Source organism: Polypterus senegalus, chromosome 9, assembly GCF_016835505.1.
Source record: "Polypterus senegalus isolate Bchr_013 chromosome 9, ASM1683550v1, whole genome shotgun sequence".
In the NCBI taxonomy this organism is placed as follows: domain Eukaryota; kingdom Metazoa; phylum Chordata; class Cladistia; order Polypteriformes; family Polypteridae; genus Polypterus; species Polypterus senegalus.
Window position 1 is genome coordinate 45,770,758 of NC_053162.1, and position 18,732 is coordinate 45,789,489.

An 18,732-nucleotide genomic window follows, 5' to 3' on the forward strand; every position below is an offset into this window, starting at 1 on the left:
TCAACTTTGTCATGATATTCTAATTTTATGACCGGCACCTGTATAAAAAGATCCTAAGCCAAATAACATGATGGAACAAGCCTGTAACTCCATTTCTTTGGTCATGCATGAATTTCTGTCGTATTGGGAGTATATGACTAGCATTTGCGATAACAACTGGTCAGCTTGTGCAATGAGCTTCAGCCACAGTAGAGCTCACATCGATTGTTTACATGTCAGCAATGTGGCACGCTACGCGAGTTACAGCAGGCTGGGCACATTAAAGGCCAGGGCTGTCATTCTTCCTCGTATCACATAATCGGCTTCTTAAATTTGCTGCTCTTTTTTTCTTTTATGTCACCTTGTTAATTATATTTCCTATGTAGTTTGCCATAAGAAAGATGCAAACCCTGATAACTTTGTGGACATTCCAGCAACGACATTGGGTTTCATCAGTGTGCCTTCTATCATATGCTTTCAATCAAGATCAAGACCATACTCCCAGTGGTTTTTGTGAATGATTGTGTGAAATGGAGACACAATCCCTAGCATTTTATATATCGATTGTCTCATTTTCTGAATCTTATGTGGTAAGAAAACAGAAAACACCAGAGCTTTCCTTACTTCTCATCAGACCAGCCAAAAGAAAAACCTCTCCAGGGTATTATGGAACGTAGACCCCATTGACATGGCTGGGCACTGTACGTAAAATCTACCAGTGACAATGGAGGCATTCTATTGTGAAACCATTTCAACATACACACCAATGTTTTGTTTTATGAGCACTAAAGAGTAATTTTCTCAGGTTCATGTTTATCTTTATAACTATAACTATGTTTTGCTTAGTCAAAATTCATAGTAGAAACATATCTAATTCACATTTCCATCTGTCCAATATCAAACCAATTTAATCCATTTTTAAAGATAAAACAGAATTACAGGTATGTTCAGTTTTTTGAAAAGTTTTTTTTGATGCAGCCTTAAGAAGAAGTGTACTTGTTTTAGGGCATTTGTTTTCCAATTCAGTGGCTTCTGACTGACTTCCACTTCAGTGAATCTAATCTCCTCGGTCCGATAGGTAACAACACTAATCAGTGCACCACCGTTCCCTCATTTTCAAGCTTCAGTAAAACAAGAAACAGAAAGCTGTCACAACAGGCTCAAGGCCAGTTGTGTCGCTTTTGCTTCCGCCCCTAATCTCAGGCGCCCTGCTTCTGATCTTTGAGAGACCGCCTAACTCCAACTCTACCACGACGACGCCCCTCACACCCCGTTTTCGAGCCCAACTCGGGTAAAACTCCACGGGGGAAACACTGCCTCTGTTCGACTACGCGGTAATCCATATGAAGATACTGGATCAGCCCCGTAGAACTCAGTGGCTCTTCCGAGTTTGGCGCAGGCGCACCAAGATGGGATTGTCACGGATCTCCTGGGGTTCGCGCATCATTGCGCGCCGTTTGTTTTTTGATTTAACACAGGTTTAGTACAAAATGCCATCCTGTCAGACATGCACAACAAAGTCTGAATTCTAAGGTCGCAGATGCATTATAAGTTACTGTCGTTTTACTGAGATTGACGACGGACAGCAAACTTTGTTAAATGCCACTTGTTAGTTGTATTTTCATTCATTTTGGCATGCTTACTGTATGTTCTGTTACCAATAAATTCTTCAATGAGAACTTATCAATAAAGAAACTAAAATTAAGATTTATTAAAATAGCAATATTATTAATAATAAATAACTGCCCAAGAGATGCAAGCTAAACGCACAGTACGCTCGCGCCCACCACCATACTCGCTTGCATATGTCCATGTTACATTTGACATACTTTATGTACTTCAAACGCTCCAGGAAATCGTGCAGCCGCCAGACAGAATGCCCTTTGTCGCCGAGTGGCTTTTATTTTGACACAACTTTACAACTTGCGTGCAGGAAGTCGTTTACTTTCGCCACAAACCGCCTTTTTCACTTTACTTTTGCTTCGCGTTCGCTTTGTCCCGCTTGTTTTTTTTTTTTTTGCTATGGGTAGCACGTCTTCTTCCGATGAGCCATGTCTTCTTTGCCATCATACAGCGAGGGAGCTGACCGTTTTCAACTGTGGACATGGCTTTTGCCGGGGATGCCTCCAGGAGGTTTTCGGAGCTTCCTCCACTGCTACCATTCACTGCCCCGAGTGTCGCGACCAATACCAGAAAATGCCAGCCGTTGGGCGAGACGAAGTATTTCCGAACTCTCTTGCTAATGAGCGCCGTGAGAAGCGCATTCAAATATTTCCTGAAGGCACGGTGGTTTGCAGCTACTGCACAGAATCATCGAAGGTGGCTTTGAAGACGTGTCTGGTGTGTGGAGCATCGATGTGCGCCGACCATCTGAAGATCCACACGGAAGGTGCTGCGTTCCAAAGCCATCCTCTGGTAGATGCTACCTCAGATATCTCCGTCTGGAAATGCATGGAACATCAGGAACTGCTGAAGATCTACTGCCGGGAAGACGAGGTGTGCGTGTGCAGCGTGTGCACCTTGATCGGTGCACACAAACAGCACGACTGTATCAGCATTGCCCAGGCCGAGAAGGAGCTACGGGTCAGTGATCAGGATAAGTAACGTAGATGGACACGTGCAAACGCGGTACAGATGGTCTTTTTAAAGGAACGGTACTTGCATGTAAGCTGGGAGTCATTAGTGCTTAAAGCTGTTTATCCTCTTCAACCGCGATGTCCTTCAGCTGAGCTTCTTCATACATGCACTTTGAGTTTATATATTTTTGTCTGGCTGAGTTTAGATATTCAGCAGACTGACAATGTCTGAATTGCCTTTTGCAGCAGTGTTGACACACGAATGCTTGTTAATTGGAATGGCAAAGCATTGAGATCTTTATCAGTAAGCCTGGGCTGGCACATGTATGCAGAAGTTTAAATTATCCATTCGATTGGCCTCTATCAGTTGGATGATGGGTTTTGTTTGAGGTGTCAAACTCATGCAGGAGTGCCCCAGCTTTCTTACTTAATAACCAGTTACTTATGCAAATTAAACATACTTCTCTTGCCTTCATTTCATATAACTTCCTTTTTAATATTTAGTACCCTTAATTGTTTTTTTTTTCATAACCAGCAGCCAAACAATAGCGAGATGCAAAGCAAATCAACTAGCTAACTCAGATCTCCAACTCCACTTTGTTATGTAATTTTATGGCTTACTAACGTTCTTATTCTGCCAAACCACACTTTTCCAGAACTGTAGATTTTAGTTTTTCTGAGAGCACCGACAACATACTTTGTTGACCAGAGCAGGGTTCAGGTTTATAAAACTTGCATATGCACAAAAAGAGGCCTGCAATGTTTGTAATCAAACCAGCTAAATCATAAGTTGCATACATAATTTTTCATATCACCAAACCATTATTATGTTGTGTGTTGCCATGATGGATCTTAAACCTCAAAAGTGATGAATGTGATGTATAGAGTGTTTTTTAGTTCTCTTTTAAGAGAGCCATTGTGGCACTGAAGAACTCTTTGACTTTTTTGTCAACTTAGACTACCTGTTGGCACTTGTTGGGATTAGAAACCAAAGCACAGTATAAACACAAGTGTGATTGATCCCTGCATACAGAATGTTTTAAATAACATATTCATAGCCTAATGGTTTGACACAACATGATTTATGTGGTGCTGCTTGAAACTATGCAAATGGTCATATGCGAAGAGAATTAGTTTTTAGAGACCGGCATGATTTGTTTTAACTGGTGATGATGACTTATGTGCTGATTTAGGCTCCCAGGAGCCATTCAGTTTTCCTAATGTAATCGAGGGAATAAGATCACCTAGTGAAAATGATGCTTCTTTTTTTAACCATGTGCAGTGACATGCCATTAACACACAAGTCACCTGCGATGCCAAGATGAAACTGACAAATGTCATGGCTTGGTGGCCTGGGTCAATCCTAAGTTTAGCGATTTTGAGACAAAGTAATGCTGGCAAACAACTTCGTAATGGCACAGTACATAAAGGCTGGATTCCTGGTAAGGTAATTTGCTGAACCTTCAGAATTTCATAGGGCCTATGCTATTCATTGTAACAGCAGTCATGTCATTACATGTGCCAAGTGATAGTGGCTACACCCTCATACAATAGCACCTCATCCCTTTTCTCAATACTCTGCTTTAATGCTACACCATAGAATGCCACAAATGCAGGCAAGATACAGGTGGCATCATCTGGATGCGTCAGGTGGAAGGCTGCTCTACCAGGAAACAAAGGTCTGTAGGATTGCGATTGCATCGATATGAGGTTGATTAGCATAGTCCAGGGGTACTGGGTTACAGTCCTGAAGGTCTGCAGTGACTGCAGGTTTTCACTCCAGCTTTTTAATTATTTTCATAATTCGAAGCCAGGCATAAAAACTAAAGAAACTCAGTAGTTAATTATGTGGCTTGTTAGTGCTTTCTTGCAAAAAGTGTGTATTTTGTTTTCTGAAAACTATATCCCTGTGGCTGATGGTCCTTCCCTTTTCTTTCTTATTTCATATTTTTTATTAACCCAGATGTTGATGCATATATAGAGTTTAAATGGAAGCATATAAGGTATAGAGCTAATATTCCTTTATCATTTGTACCTCATTACTAACTGATGGCTGGTTAAGAAAACAGGCAATAATTAAAATATAAATATGAAAATAGGCAATTAAGGGTTCTGAATTGTAACAGGCAATGTAATTAAAACTAAGCTCTCCAAAAACATTACTTTATTAGTAAATAAATGGATTCTAATTAAGAAACTGAATAAAGCAAACACCTGTAGCCACTGTAAACCTCCATTGAGCACCCCAAGTGCAGTTTGTATATGGTTGTTTCAGAGTGGCAACCAGATGGCGTTCGAAGTGTGCTCACATACAAATATTTACAAGATGATGGTGCTTTATAAAGGTAAATGGCATACAAATGTGCGTATGCCAGCTTTTAAAAATATTGACTTTTCTTTGGGATATGCATTTTCCAGTTTTATGGCACACTTTAATCAATGCAAAGTTTTATTAATGAAAACCCAGATCATTATTTCTCAGACTTCACTTTTTTCTTTTCAAATATTTTTTTGAAACTGATATTTTATGGTGGGCGAGTTTATGTACATTCAATCAAGTTAGCTAATCATCGCTTTGCATCTCTTTATCGTTTGTTTGCTGGTAAGGAAAGTATAATAAAAGAGAAATTATAATTATTACAAAATAAGTGTGTTTTTTTAGGTAACCAGTTATTAATTAGGAATGAAAACCTACAGCCACTACAGTTCTGTAGGACCTGAGATTGATTCCTCTGACTGGAGCAGCTGTATATATGTAGATTATGGTTTTTATTTGGTTGGCAATTTCATGGCAGGTTTCGTTCTGGTTACATTTGACTGATAAATGCTGGTTTCAATTTGTATGTCAATCATAAGAGTGGTGGCACTGGTAGGCACTTAAAATTAATTTGGCAGTTCAGAATACTGTAACCCTTGCAGATATGCTTGTTACCTGGACTATGTCAGTGCAGGTTACAAGAGAAGGCATTGCCAGCATTACATGCAAGGTTGTATTCTTCAGTAGGGTGGCATGTGCATGCCAGAAGGGCAAATTGTGCTTGTTTTGTATGTCACATTTAAGGGGTGGTTTTGTTTTTCAGGCATTGTAAGTACTGAAAAGGAAATCATGAACAGGTTGAGTGCTCACATTTAGGGAGGGATCAGCTATCCAGGAACACTGAGGAGGCCCTTCTTCAAAGAGTAGGCCCAAGTAAGAGTTACAGTGTAAATGTATCTCTATGCAGTTGTTTTTTCCACATTGTGTGCTATTAAGTGTCTGGAAAGTAAAGGCATCATGCAATCATTACTTTGTGCAGTTTAGGCTTGTGAGGACGTGGAATCAATTCTGAAATACAGTGTTAGGAATACCCAGACACAGTCAATTAGCTGTTAGTAGTTAACCTAAAATGCACATTATAAGGAAGTAAGGAAAAAAACACACTCAGACGTATGGAAAAATTTTGCACACGTCACACAAACACATGCCAACTTTTACTCAGGATTCAAATTGCAGACTTTGAACTGTGTTACCAACTTTATTTCCCTCATTTCGACAGAGTTGTAGGATTTATAATAAGCCTTCAAACACAATTTTACCTGTTATACAAATATATATATCATGTTTTGCATAATTACTTGTATTAAATTCACAGAGGTCAAAATCTGTCCATGCACACTAAAATAATGTTACACACTATAATGTTTAATAATTGAAATGTGTAAGTGATGCATCTTCATAAATTCATAAAATGGAGTTCAATAGATAATGCAGATATTGGCATTTGGCATTACGAGCATTGTAGGTTTTGCTTTCTCTCTAATCCAATAGATTAGCTGCTTAAGGTTAACAAGAAGTTGTTAAACCTAGCAAGACTTTAAACTGATATGGACCACATGTTTTTACCTCTGCATATGTAGCACAGGAGTAAGTATTGTATTGGGTTTTAACATTGAAGGTTTTTGTTTTACAGAGGTCCATACTGTAAGCATTTTCCAACACAATTTGACCATTTACAGTTTGTTGTCTATCTTTCTGGGCACGTACCTTTGTGGTACAGATAATATAGAAACAGATGGACATACTAAAGTCAAATTTAAAGCTCTTGCTACAATCCATAAACATTTAATTAATTTTGAATTTGAATAATTATATGGGAACTTGGAGTTTAGTGAATAAGATTTCCATTTTTTTTATCCAAAATTATCCTGAAAGTGTCCTATTTTTATGTATTGTTCCAGATATAGCTTGTACTTATAGAAAATTCAAGGTGCAGAACATTTGTTTCAACCATATATGATTTTAGTCTTCTGTTATTTTTATGTTCATCACAGCTATAGCTTTTTTCCTCTATGGTACCACAGCTTCATTTTCAGAAAATTATTTGAATGTTTAAATATGTAGTTAGCTTGGTCATATCTTACCCATCTGCAGTGTTCCAATACTACTGTTAATTCTGTTTCTACTATTAAATTTGCTCCATGTGTGATTTATATACAGAAAATGTTGTATGATCACTGTTGTTTTCCTTTATATTTTGTGAAAATTTATTTCTAAAATGTTTGTCTTAATAGGTCAAATGAATAGTAACTGCTACTAGTTTCTAAGAATGAAGAGAAATTTGTACAACATAGGTAGAACTACACCTAGTAAAAGACATAAATGACCTTCTTGTAATACCTCTTGTATATCACTATAATAGAGTGTTTTTCTTGATATGAATGTTTTTGGATAATTTTACAATGAGATATGTTAAGACATGGCACTATTTAGAATGCAATAAGATTGAGGTAGCACCTATATTTTGCCATTGTCATAATTTGAGAGTAATATCTTAATAGCACGACAAACATACACAAAAAATAAAGTTGACTTGACATTGCAGCTTGCTTCATGACTTTCTTTGAACATATTTAATATCATGAGTGCATCTGTCGGTTTTTGCTCAAGTTCATTTTGCAAAATGGATAGCTAATATTGTACATACTCTCATCCCTGTGCATTCGTTTTTTTCATTTTGCATTACAATATAGTGAACACAACAGCACTTCGTTGCCTGCAGATAACATGTTCTGAAGACTGACTCCACTGATTACACCAGTCATAATCTGATCGACTGTCATGCTGTAAAATGTTTCTCACTGTGTGAATTACTCCCACATGTCAATTTGGTGTCTGATTGGACAATAATTTTTCTTAAATGAGTAATTTGTTCATATATCAATATATTAAAAAAATCTAATTACATTTATCTTAATTTAATTTATATTAAATAATACAAATTATTCTGAAACATTCATTATTATTGTGCATTTTGGGTACTATTGGGTACATGAGTAGGCGTGAATATTTATGGCAAATGTTGATACAAAAACAAATTTAAACTGAGATTTTATTTAATATTTTAGGACAAATTGAAAAAAGATATTCAGAAAATCAAAACAAACAGTACAATCATCCAGAATAACGTGGATGTTCTAATGGAGAAGAAGCTTGATCTTCAGGTGAGTCTGCTCTGTGCATTCAGTCAAGATGCCTATACCATAGCCTATTCCACACTATGACTTATCTCAGCGTTTCTCAGCTTTTACGTATTTGCGACCCGAGTTTTCATAACAATTGTAATCGTGCCCCCCTAACATTTTTTTGAAAGGAGCCCACTAATACCAATTTGTTCTTTTTTTAATTAATGATATATAATAGATGCATATTTTATTATACCTACTTAACTTTTATCAACATTTATCTAACTCTATATTTATTTTTCTAGTATCAGAATGTAGTTTAAGTTAATTTGTTTTGGTTTCAATAGATGTAATTTTCATATTTTTGATTCTTGTTTTCACATCTTCGTGCCCCCCTTTTTGTTACTCTAGGGGGCCCGCCCCACAGTTTGAGAACCACTGACTTATATTTCCTGATTCTTCAACTTTTTAAATGTGGGCATTTTTGTTAAATGACAGAATTCACTGTGGTGCACACCCAAATTCACAGTGGTTCAGTTTTAGTTTTACTAGTCAGTCTAATCCCCACACAAGGCACAAGAAAAACTAATTAACTCTACAGCCTATAAAAGAGAAGACAAGACCAGAGATCGGGCTCCTACCATTCATTAGGCAAGTAAGGGTCTTTCAACTGCTGGATTGGCTAGTAAATGTATTGTATGTGCCTATTGTTCTTGAACAGCCAACTCCAGTTGTTCTGCTGTGCTTACGCTTCAAGGAAAGTATGGGACATGCAAGCTTCCCTGTAGGACAGTTTTGGAAGTAACTTTACTACCCGAGTTACGAGTGCTGCATTATGATATAAAACTGATCCCTCAACTTATTTTGTTATATTAAATAACAAATTAATAATTAACCCTGCCAGAAAAGGCATTTGACCATCGTATTATTTTTGATAGCAATCCTGTTTGAGGTGTTTCCATTTTATTTAAACAGAGGTAAATGCTAAATTCTTTTTGCGTATATTGAGAAGAAAATGCAGTAATCTTATGCTTGGCTCAAAGCTTTGACATGACTTGAAATAAACATTAAGAAATTGGGAAGGAGTGACATTAGACATGGTAACTCAGAATATTCCCATCTCACATTAAGTCAGCGGTAACTACTCTGCAGTTCTCTTAATTAAAGTTTGAACTGACTTCATTTAGACAACAGGTGTAACATGACATAAGTAATAAAAAAAACGTTTTGCTTATTTTGGAAATGGCAGCTGTAAGTAGACCATGGTTTGGAACGTTGCTTACAATTAATTTGAGTGTTCTTGATTGAACTTTATTTTGCTTGAGAAGATACAAAAAAGAAACAAAATAACCCAAATGGCAATGATTTAATAATGGGTGATAGACTATGAGAGCATTTAATTTAATCAATTTAATCTTCCCAAGATCTCAATGCTCTTCTTCCTATGCATGCCAACTCAAAGCCAATGTAATCCAAATGAATGTAATTAAAATAGTGTAAAGGTGGTTACTCAATTGTTATGAACTGAATCAGAAATTGGACTCTGTTGTATCAGACTTAAGGCACAAAATACTTCTAGGAATTTGGGACATTTTTAGTATAAATGAAGCCTACCTTGTCATCAGTTGGTATATGGAAGAGCATCCCTTATTCCACAGCCATTTTATCAAATCACTTAAAAATAAGAGATTGAACTTTTGAAGTTGTTAGTATTTAAGATTGTATGCAATATGGACATCTAACAGGCAGTTAAAGATTAATTTTGATGGGCGTAGTTTCTAATCTGATTTTCTTTAGACTGAAATCAATGGCAAAAAATCTTATCTTCAAGACCAATACGCAATGTTGAAGAAGCTGATTGAGGATGAGGAGAGTAAGGTGCTAAAGTGCTTGGAGCGAGAAGAGGCAAAGGTTATAGCTTCAATTGAGACCCAGCTTAAACCCCTGCAAGAGACCTTGAAAGAAATTATGGAGAACTCCACTGAGTTGGAAAAGCTGTCTGATTCTAATGTAGCCACTCGTCTCCGGGATCAAGCCTTTGTACAGGTAAAAAAAAAATCACTTCTGGATAGACAGTTTATGTAAGTTCGAATCTGCATTTGTAAAGTGTTTGTGTGATTTGCAAGCAAGTTTGAAGTTATTTTATATAATGCTTTTCAGAATTAGTTTTCCACTAGTAAATCATAAAGGAACTGTTTCTGAAACAATGCATTGACTGTGTAATTAAAGAAATTTTATTTTTGTGAGTGTCACTTCTTGTCTGGAGAGGATATTGTGATGTGAATGCTAAGATAAAACAAAATTCAAAGCAATAATATTGAGACTAGATATACAGTATGGATTATGTTATGAAAGGATTAATACTAGATGGATAGAAACTTTATTGTAGACTAATGTGAAAAGGATAGTATCACTGCTTTTATGTGGCATCTTAGTAGTGTTGTTTAAGTTGTGGTGTGGTTATTTGCTTCACTGCTTTTGCTTCTTGAAACAACGGGCCAAAAATTCTAGCTTTTGTAGTACTTTATTATTTAGTGAATGTCTTTTTGTCTCTTTTTAAACATCACTTACGCACATTGTATATTTATTCCCTCTTTCTCCAATGCAGGAATACTGCAGGATGGCAAAGAGGTATGAATACATTTGTTGCTTTTATTTTCAAGGAATATATTAACATTAATAATTTAGTAATTTAGAGATGGAAAAGTGAAGTGTACTATAACTTTGATTATACATTGACAATGATTAGTCATCTTGGCATCTGCCTTTCTGTTTATGCTTTGTTTCATTAAATCTACTGAAGCCATTCCCAATGTTACTATAATATGGTAAAGGCACTTTGAAAGTTTCCTCCATGTCTTGGGGTTTGTATGCTCCATATGTTACATATAAGGACATTGGAAAGATAATAGTGTCTGTACATTTTTATTCTACATGTGTTTTCCATTGTCTTATTAAAATAACACATTAAAAATAATATTTGTTTGCAAGATGTTTGCTACCAGAAGACAAAAAATTAAATAATTTAATTAACTAATTGGGATAATACATGTTTTGAATTTAGTTTTTTTTTTATTTTAAGTACATTAGCCTTCTTTTCGTTTCCCTGAAGATCCTCATTGCCTCTCAAGCAGAGATGACTGGGGGCCAGTCAGGACAGTTGTAAACAAATCATCCGTAATCATCCGGTTTCTTGCTACCCTGTTTTCTCTTTTGATTACACATGTTTGTGAATTCTAAATTCAGCCTCCAAACTGCTCCCAGCAGTTGAATTCAAAGACATCCCTAGTTTACTAGAGTACTTTATTTTAATACAGCATTGTCTGCAAATGGCTTGTTGTGTCAATTGCATGTTACTGCATGTATCACATTTAAGCTCTTTTTTCATTGTAACATGAAAAAGCAAAATGAACTTCACACATTTAAATGTAAACAGAGCCTTTGGTAAAGGAATCTCTGCAGCAGTGCTGATGTTTGTATTACACAGATGGTGCATCACAGATGTTACCACATCTGCAAAGTTTCTTATACCTACATTGATACTTGTCCTCAGTGTTTTGACAATATATTATCATGAAAATTTGGAATTCTGTACTGCTTTGAGTCTTTGCCATGCTAGGATATTGGCTAACACTGCTGCATTATGGTACTGGTTACTGGATTCAGTTTGTCACTGTGTCTTGTGTCTTTGTAAAACTCTTATGTTCTCCTTTTCTTTCTTTTATTTTGGTTGGCTTTGCCATTTAAAAGATGTGCTGTTAGGGTTAATTAGTTAATTAGTGACTCTAAATACACGTGGTATGAATGTTGACTGTAAAAGGGTCTGGCATCCTATCCAAAGTTCTGGGCAAGTTCTCCATGATAGGCTTTGGCATCTTGCATCATTTTAATGGGCAAAGAAGACCCTCAAAGATACAGGAATTGGTGGATAATTAATGCAACCATCCAAAATAATTTTTAAACTGTAAATAGTGATCATTGAACTGAGCCATTACATCTATTCGAGCAACATTATTAAAAAAAATAGTGGAGAGATGTTAAGTACCAAAATACTACAAATGTCCAATAACAGTGTTTTATTCTGATTTTCTGTAGTATACCCATTTTTTTTGTCTGAGAATATTGATACAGTGGACTGTAGGGAGCTGAATTGAGTCTTCCTTAAGTTCAAAAATAAGCCAAGGAGGCTACAGAAATCTAAAAATTAGAACTTATTCTATGAAGAGTGAGGAAGGGACAAAAAAGGAGTAAAAACAAAGCAACAACACAAAATAAGAAAAAACACAATCCTGTTTTTCTCCCTCAGTCTAACTATGTAGTTCTTTATGTCCTTGTTGGGATGACTGACCAACTAACTAACACAATAATTTAAGTAGTCCAGGTATCCTCCCTGGCAAACTTTCACTCTCCTTGTTCTGGCTGTCGTCCTCACTGCACCCGAGCCTTCATTTACGCTGCTGTCCAGCTCAAGTCCACCCTGTAAATACTGCTGGAGGTCAATTAAAAACACCTCAAAATCTCTTTTCAGGCTTGTGGCTACTTTGATTCTTGATTAAGGAAAAGACGTCAGTCTTTTATTTAGTCTTTTAGTGGACCCAAGCTGTCACTGCAACTCAAGTGAGGATTATACATAAAATAAAGAGACTCATATTTATTATTATTATTTGGTCGAGCCTGGTTGAAAATATTATCATCAAACCTTCCATTAGTTCACGGTGTGCATTAGATGATCTGTTTCATTTGTTTTCCCCATTTGTGACTGATTTGGGGAATTTGAATGTGATGTCATAGGTAGTTTGTTGACTTGTAATTTTTATGTTGTATTGATGCTAATCTGCATGCTGGAATTTCATTCAGAACTCTTTTTTAAAGCACAAATGAGAGAGAGGTAGTTGTAAGTCTACAGTACGTACATCCATTTAAAGAACAATGCACAAGTGTTACTCTGTCATGATTGTGTATCTGCTAACATTCTAATTCATTCTCTCATACTCTCTGCTTGGGTCACTATTATGTTTTATTTAATGGTCTACCAAAGTGATCAATACATAATAATGGCACAATGGCACAAAGCTCGGGTGCTTATCTTCTGAAATGTACAAAGTTGTGATTCAGTGTAATCCTGTGTAGTTTAAACTGGCTCCCTGTGAAAGTGTACTCATCTCAACATTTTGTGCACTACATGATAAATCCCCTTCATATTTATCCATTTAGAAAAAAATCACTATGTGCCTCACAGGGCTCTTTGCTTGGCTGATGCCATTCTATTAGCTGTTCTAAAATACAGGAATAAAACCTCTGGGGTCGCAAACTTCAGTGATTTTGTTTCTAAACCTTGAAATTCACTCCAAATAAGCCTTAGACTGCTGCTGCCTTTATGTTTAAATCAATGCTTGAGACTTTTTGTTTTGTGTGAGGAGGTTTTTAATATTGTTTACACATTCTAAAATTTGCATTCCTGTTTTATGTGATTTTATGTTACCTATCTTTTAATATCTTTTTAATTTCATTTGCTTTTTTGATGTAAAGTGCCTTTAGATACTTGTGTAAACTGGCACCTGAACAAAATCCTTGAATCCTTGGTTGTGCTCAGGACCTTTTCTGTTCTAAATGTCATCATGTTCTTTTTTTCTTTATCATAACTTGTTTTCATGATCTTTATTTATGATTATTGCATATGATTATTATTTGACATTGTGTTTACAAATCAAAAACCGCCAATTACTCATTCTTTGAAGCTGCCACTATTATAGAAAATTTGTATTGTATAAAATACCCAGGAGCCAAGCTTGAGTAAATCTACCTTTCTGGAAAGTGACTCAAATGAAAGTAAAATTTGCACATAAGAAAACTACTCTAGATGTTTTAAAGTATCTGGTATTAAGTGTATTTAAGTAACAAAAGTACAAGTAAATGTAGGATCTCTCTCTGTTTTCTGCAGTATATGGTCAAAAAAAGTTCTTACAAACTTGACCTTATTTGCATGGGAATTTTCTAACAATCACTAATGTATGAGCCAAGTAACTGCAACCTAAAGCAGCGACATTCAGTGTGAGTGGACATCTTAATGATTTTCTCTTAATTCAGTGGGGTAGGTGCTAATAGAAGTGGTGTGCATGCTTTCCTAGCTTTAAGCAAATACCATTTCACAAGGTGAATTTTCATAACTTGATTAGTTTAAATGGGAAACATTTTTAAGTGCTCTTTGGTCCCCAACATGCACCCCATTTTTATTCAAATAATACCAAACTGAAAATTGATAGAATTATTTCAATAATATTTGCCATCAAAACAAGCCCTATTTGTGGTTCTGGTACTAAGGTCTGAATGCTGGCATCGATGCCGAAGTCAAAATTTTAGCAGCAGCCCAACCGTAAACTGAACTTGCAGTCAGCTCTAAGAATGACAAACTCAGACTGGGACATCAAAGTCCAGCCACACCCTGTTTGGCAGGCTGCCTTGAGGACAGTATCTGAAAGTGGTGGAAATTACAGAGATTGAGATTGTGCGTCACTAACATCCTGCTTAAGTAAGGTAGAACTATTCCTAAAATATACTCAAGCACATTAACAAAGTATTTCCACTTGGTTATTATATATGACTAAAAAATTACTTATTTCCTTGCAGCAAGGTGTAATTTATATCTGTTGTAACCTTACAATAAATGAGCTAACGCTTTACCTGCTATTCCTCTTTACTTTCTCTTTTTTAAGTATTAGTCATATGGCAAGTCCCATCAATGAGCTGCAGCCTCCAAGAGAACTGGACCGTGATAAACTTGAGAGGCTGCAGAACTGGACGAGGAAGAGACTGGAGGTGGCACCTATGAAGGAGGAAGACAGGGAATCCCTTATTCTGTTCTGTGAGTGTCACAAGAGTCCTGATGATTTGGCAGCGACATGCTCAGATAGAATACTAAGAGGGCTATTTAGGCTGAAGTGAGATTGTGGCAGGTCATACAATAAAATCACCGGTGATTGTGTACTTTGTCATTCTGATACAGATGCAGATCAGCAAGAATGCTACTTATTTTCCTTTATTCACATAATGGATTTACACCCTGTCCAGAGTTGGTTTCCTGCCTTGTGTCTAGTGCTGTTGTGAAAGGCAAAAGTTTACCCCTAACCCTGAACCGAATAACCCAATTAGAAAATGGAAGGATGAATGCACATTGACATTAAAATCGATATTTATTTGTGATTGACATAAGTCTTGGCACTCAGCAAGTTTGACAGAGGCACCTGTCACATTGAACAGCCTAAATCTGGGGATGTAAGTATGCCATGGGTGCTCCCAGAAATGTTGACCAACTATGATACGAATGTGAACAACAGTTTCTTTATATGTAACAGTAATGAAACGCTGCTGGGTAGAGCTTGAGCCACCTCATTAAGAAAACTGACCAGTCTGTAGTGGGGTACAGGTACCCTGATGTTCTTTTAAATACAACAATCCTTGTCATGTAGCATAACACATTAAAAGTGACACATCGTTTTTATTTGCAGTACCTAAGGTTATTGCCCCACCCATCTTTACTTACCGGTACAGAAAAATGTCTAATTGGGTTCTTTAAATTCTGAGTTCAGTGGTACAGTAGGATAAGGAGATCTTTGTCATACATCTATCTGTTGTTCCATGGTGGAGAAAAATGATGGCAGTCATAAAAATGGATACACCTGGCAGAATACAGTCCAGGTATGGGACACCAGCTCATCACGTTATATTCATGCACACAAAAGGGCAATTTTAATGAGGGTATTGTCCTGCCACTATGGGAGGAAAGTTAGAAAATGCTTGGAAAGAACACGCAAACTCCAGCCAGATGTGGAAATGGTACTTAGGTAGGATGTCCATCTCTGGCTAGACCTACAGTAATATGTTCAAATATATATATATATTTTTTTTGTAAAGAGTGAACCTAGAATTAAAAAAAAAAAGAGTACTATGTATGGTTTGCTTTCTTGTAGATGGGAAAACTCCAAACCTGGACCCAGACAGTGCACACGTTAAATTGATCCTGACTGATGACAATCGATCAGTAACTCATACAGAAGAGAACCAGCCGTACCCCCAACATAATGCACGATTTGACATTTTCCCACAAGTGCTGGGAGCTGAACCGCTGGAGGGTGGCTGCAGTTACTGGGAAGTGAAGCTCCAAGGTGAAGGTCGCTGGAAAGTTGGCATTTGTTACCCCCAAATTGGCCGGAAAGGAAAGGGCGACAACTGTAGACTGGGATACAACAGTTATTCTTGGTGTCTTTATGGGGAGAAGGATAAAACCGAAGCATGGCATGAGAAGGAGGCAGTCTCTGTTTCAGGTAGCCCCAAACAAGTTGGGGTGTATGTCAATTTTGATGATGGTATAGTGTCTTTTTACAGTGTTCATGAAAATACTGTGAGTTTACTGCATGAATTCCAACACAATTTTACTCAGCCACTTCTTCCAGCGTTGGCAGTTTCCAAGATGTCTTTATCATTTTGTTAGGTGGTATAGAAAGGAAAGCCAAAATCATTCTGCCACAATGCACCAGCAAGTACTTTCTCCAAAAGTGGTTCAACGGCAGCTGGGTGTCTACAACTGTCAAGGCAGGGAAGCGTTTTGCTCCTACTTTTTGCTTCCTTTGATGCCAATTTATACTTTCTGCAGATGTGAATCCCAGCAGTCACCTGCAGAACATTCCCACATCTCCAAAGTTGTGGGGCCATGCAGTCTTCCCTGCTTTGACTGTTCATGATTTGAGTATGACCAACAATTATGGATGCTTTTTAAAAAGCAGCACAAACACGTACAAATTGTGCAGCAACATTCTGCTTTGCTCATATTCATAAGACATGTGAAGTTCATGTGCCCTGAAGCATATGGGAACTCTTTAGAGCTAATTCATACTTTTTACATGGAGAAAACAACATTTTAACATCAATTTGGATGACCACACTCAAATGGGAAAGTCTGTGTACATCTAAAGTCCACTTCATGTTGACTGTTATGAGGAAGCACTTTAGGCCAATTCGTTTTTTGTGCATCTGCTGTACTGTGTTCAAACAAAATGACATCATGATGTCAATGTAGACGAGTGCTTTTAGAGTTTAAAACCACTGCATTTGAAAAATCTTACCAAAAAAAGTCACGCCAAATTCAAAGGAGAGTGCAGTGGGTCACATGTACAATTTCTGTGCAGAGAATAAAAAAAATCTGGCACTGGTTATCATTAAACAAAAAAACAAACAATCTCAGGGATAGATGGTAGATGGAATATGCAGACAATTTTAATATAGTGGAGATATTTTGCTTATTAGCTTAGAGAAAATGAGATTTTCAGTAACAATCAGTAAACCGCACAATGAAGGAATCGATAAAACACAATTTGAAAAAACTGAAACACTGGAGTAACGAGGCATTACTGGAAATGTAATCAAGCAAAACCTTTAAGGTGGCTGAATAAAAGCTCTGTATGCCATAAATGTTACGTTAACGTTTGGGCACCTGGGAGCTGTCCATCCACCCTGGTGTCAGGAGTTTTCATATTTTCAATTTGTTTTGACATGGTGCCCAAAGCAAGGTAAAAAAAGTTCACGTTAAATTTAAAATTTGAGAGGACAAATATTAAAAAAATTTTGGGTGCTCAAAACTTAATCTAATCAAAATACACATTTAAAAATAATTTTAGGGGGGAAAAATTACAGCTGCCTATGTTTGATATTAATCATTTGTGTTACTCACCTCATAAATGATTTGTCTCAATTTCTCCTTGGGGCCAAGTAAAGTGCAACTACCTACTGAAATATGTAATTGAAGCAGAAATCTTAACAACCTTTAAGAAGAATCTGGATGAGATATTGGAACGGCTTAGCCATTCGCTAAACAAACGGGCTAGATGGAATGAATGGTCTCCTCTCATTTGTCCAATTTCTTACGTACCTGCAGCAGAGCGTAAATTTGTTACCAAACTGGCTTTTAACAATGAACTATACTCTGTTTAACTTGGTACTCTTTACTTAATCTTGATCCATACTGTCCATTTTCTAACCAGCTTATTCAGTTGAAGATGGCAGAAAGCCAGTAGGGTGTTACACAAGTACGTGACCTTTGTCTTGTCCTCTTTAAACTGAACTCTAGATATACAGTTAATGTGTTTTAAGTCAATAAAACCGATCACTAAGCATACATGGATGAAAGTCTCGTTAGGAACAGATACACTGACACCAGGAGTTTAATAGAATGTTTTTTTTTTTTTTAATAAAGATGTAAATCATTAATTACCTTTTGTTAAATTTGCTTCTAACAGAATTGGGGACTATGACCTCTACATGCTGCACTTTTTTTACAGCTAGATAAAGTATATTCATGCAGTTCCAATGTGCTAAGCCATAAATGCAGTCTTTTTTTTTTTTTTTTAAGCAAACTACTTGAGAAGGTAAACAATGAATGATAAACTTGGACCAGAGTCCAGGTGTGTAGTGTTCTGGTCTGGACTTTAAACCACTGGGTTGCTCGTTCAGTTCCTACCTCTGCATCAATGGAGGTCGCTTCTGCCTGTGCTCCAACTACAAGAATTTAAGCAATCATGTATCCTAATCAAATGATGCCTTACGTAAAAATGCAATAAAATATTATACATTGACTGTGGAATATGAAGCTTCTGTTAAAGAAAATAAATTTGGAAAATGTGTGTATTTAAGTGGTGCTGGCTATAGGTTTCATTTTGTTATACAGCTTTAATGGCACATTCTC

General features: G+C 36.7%; 1 protein-coding gene across 1 annotated transcript; it reads left to right on the top strand.

Moving 5' to 3' along the window:
- The first annotated feature begins 657 nt into the window (after positions 1–657).
- Positions 658–18,674, top strand: si:dkey-29p10.4 (tripartite motif-containing protein 16). The gene is made up of 6 exons (XM_039763061.1): positions 658–2,562; positions 7,941–8,036; positions 9,795–10,043; positions 10,606–10,628; positions 14,711–14,859; positions 15,965–18,674. The coding sequence occupies exons 1-6, from the start codon at positions 2,002–2,004 to the stop codon at positions 16,483–16,485; spliced, it is 1,599 nt and encodes a 532-aa protein (XP_039618995.1). The 5' UTR covers positions 658–2,001; the 3' UTR covers positions 16,486–18,674.
- Positions 18,675–18,732: the final 58 nt, after the last annotated feature.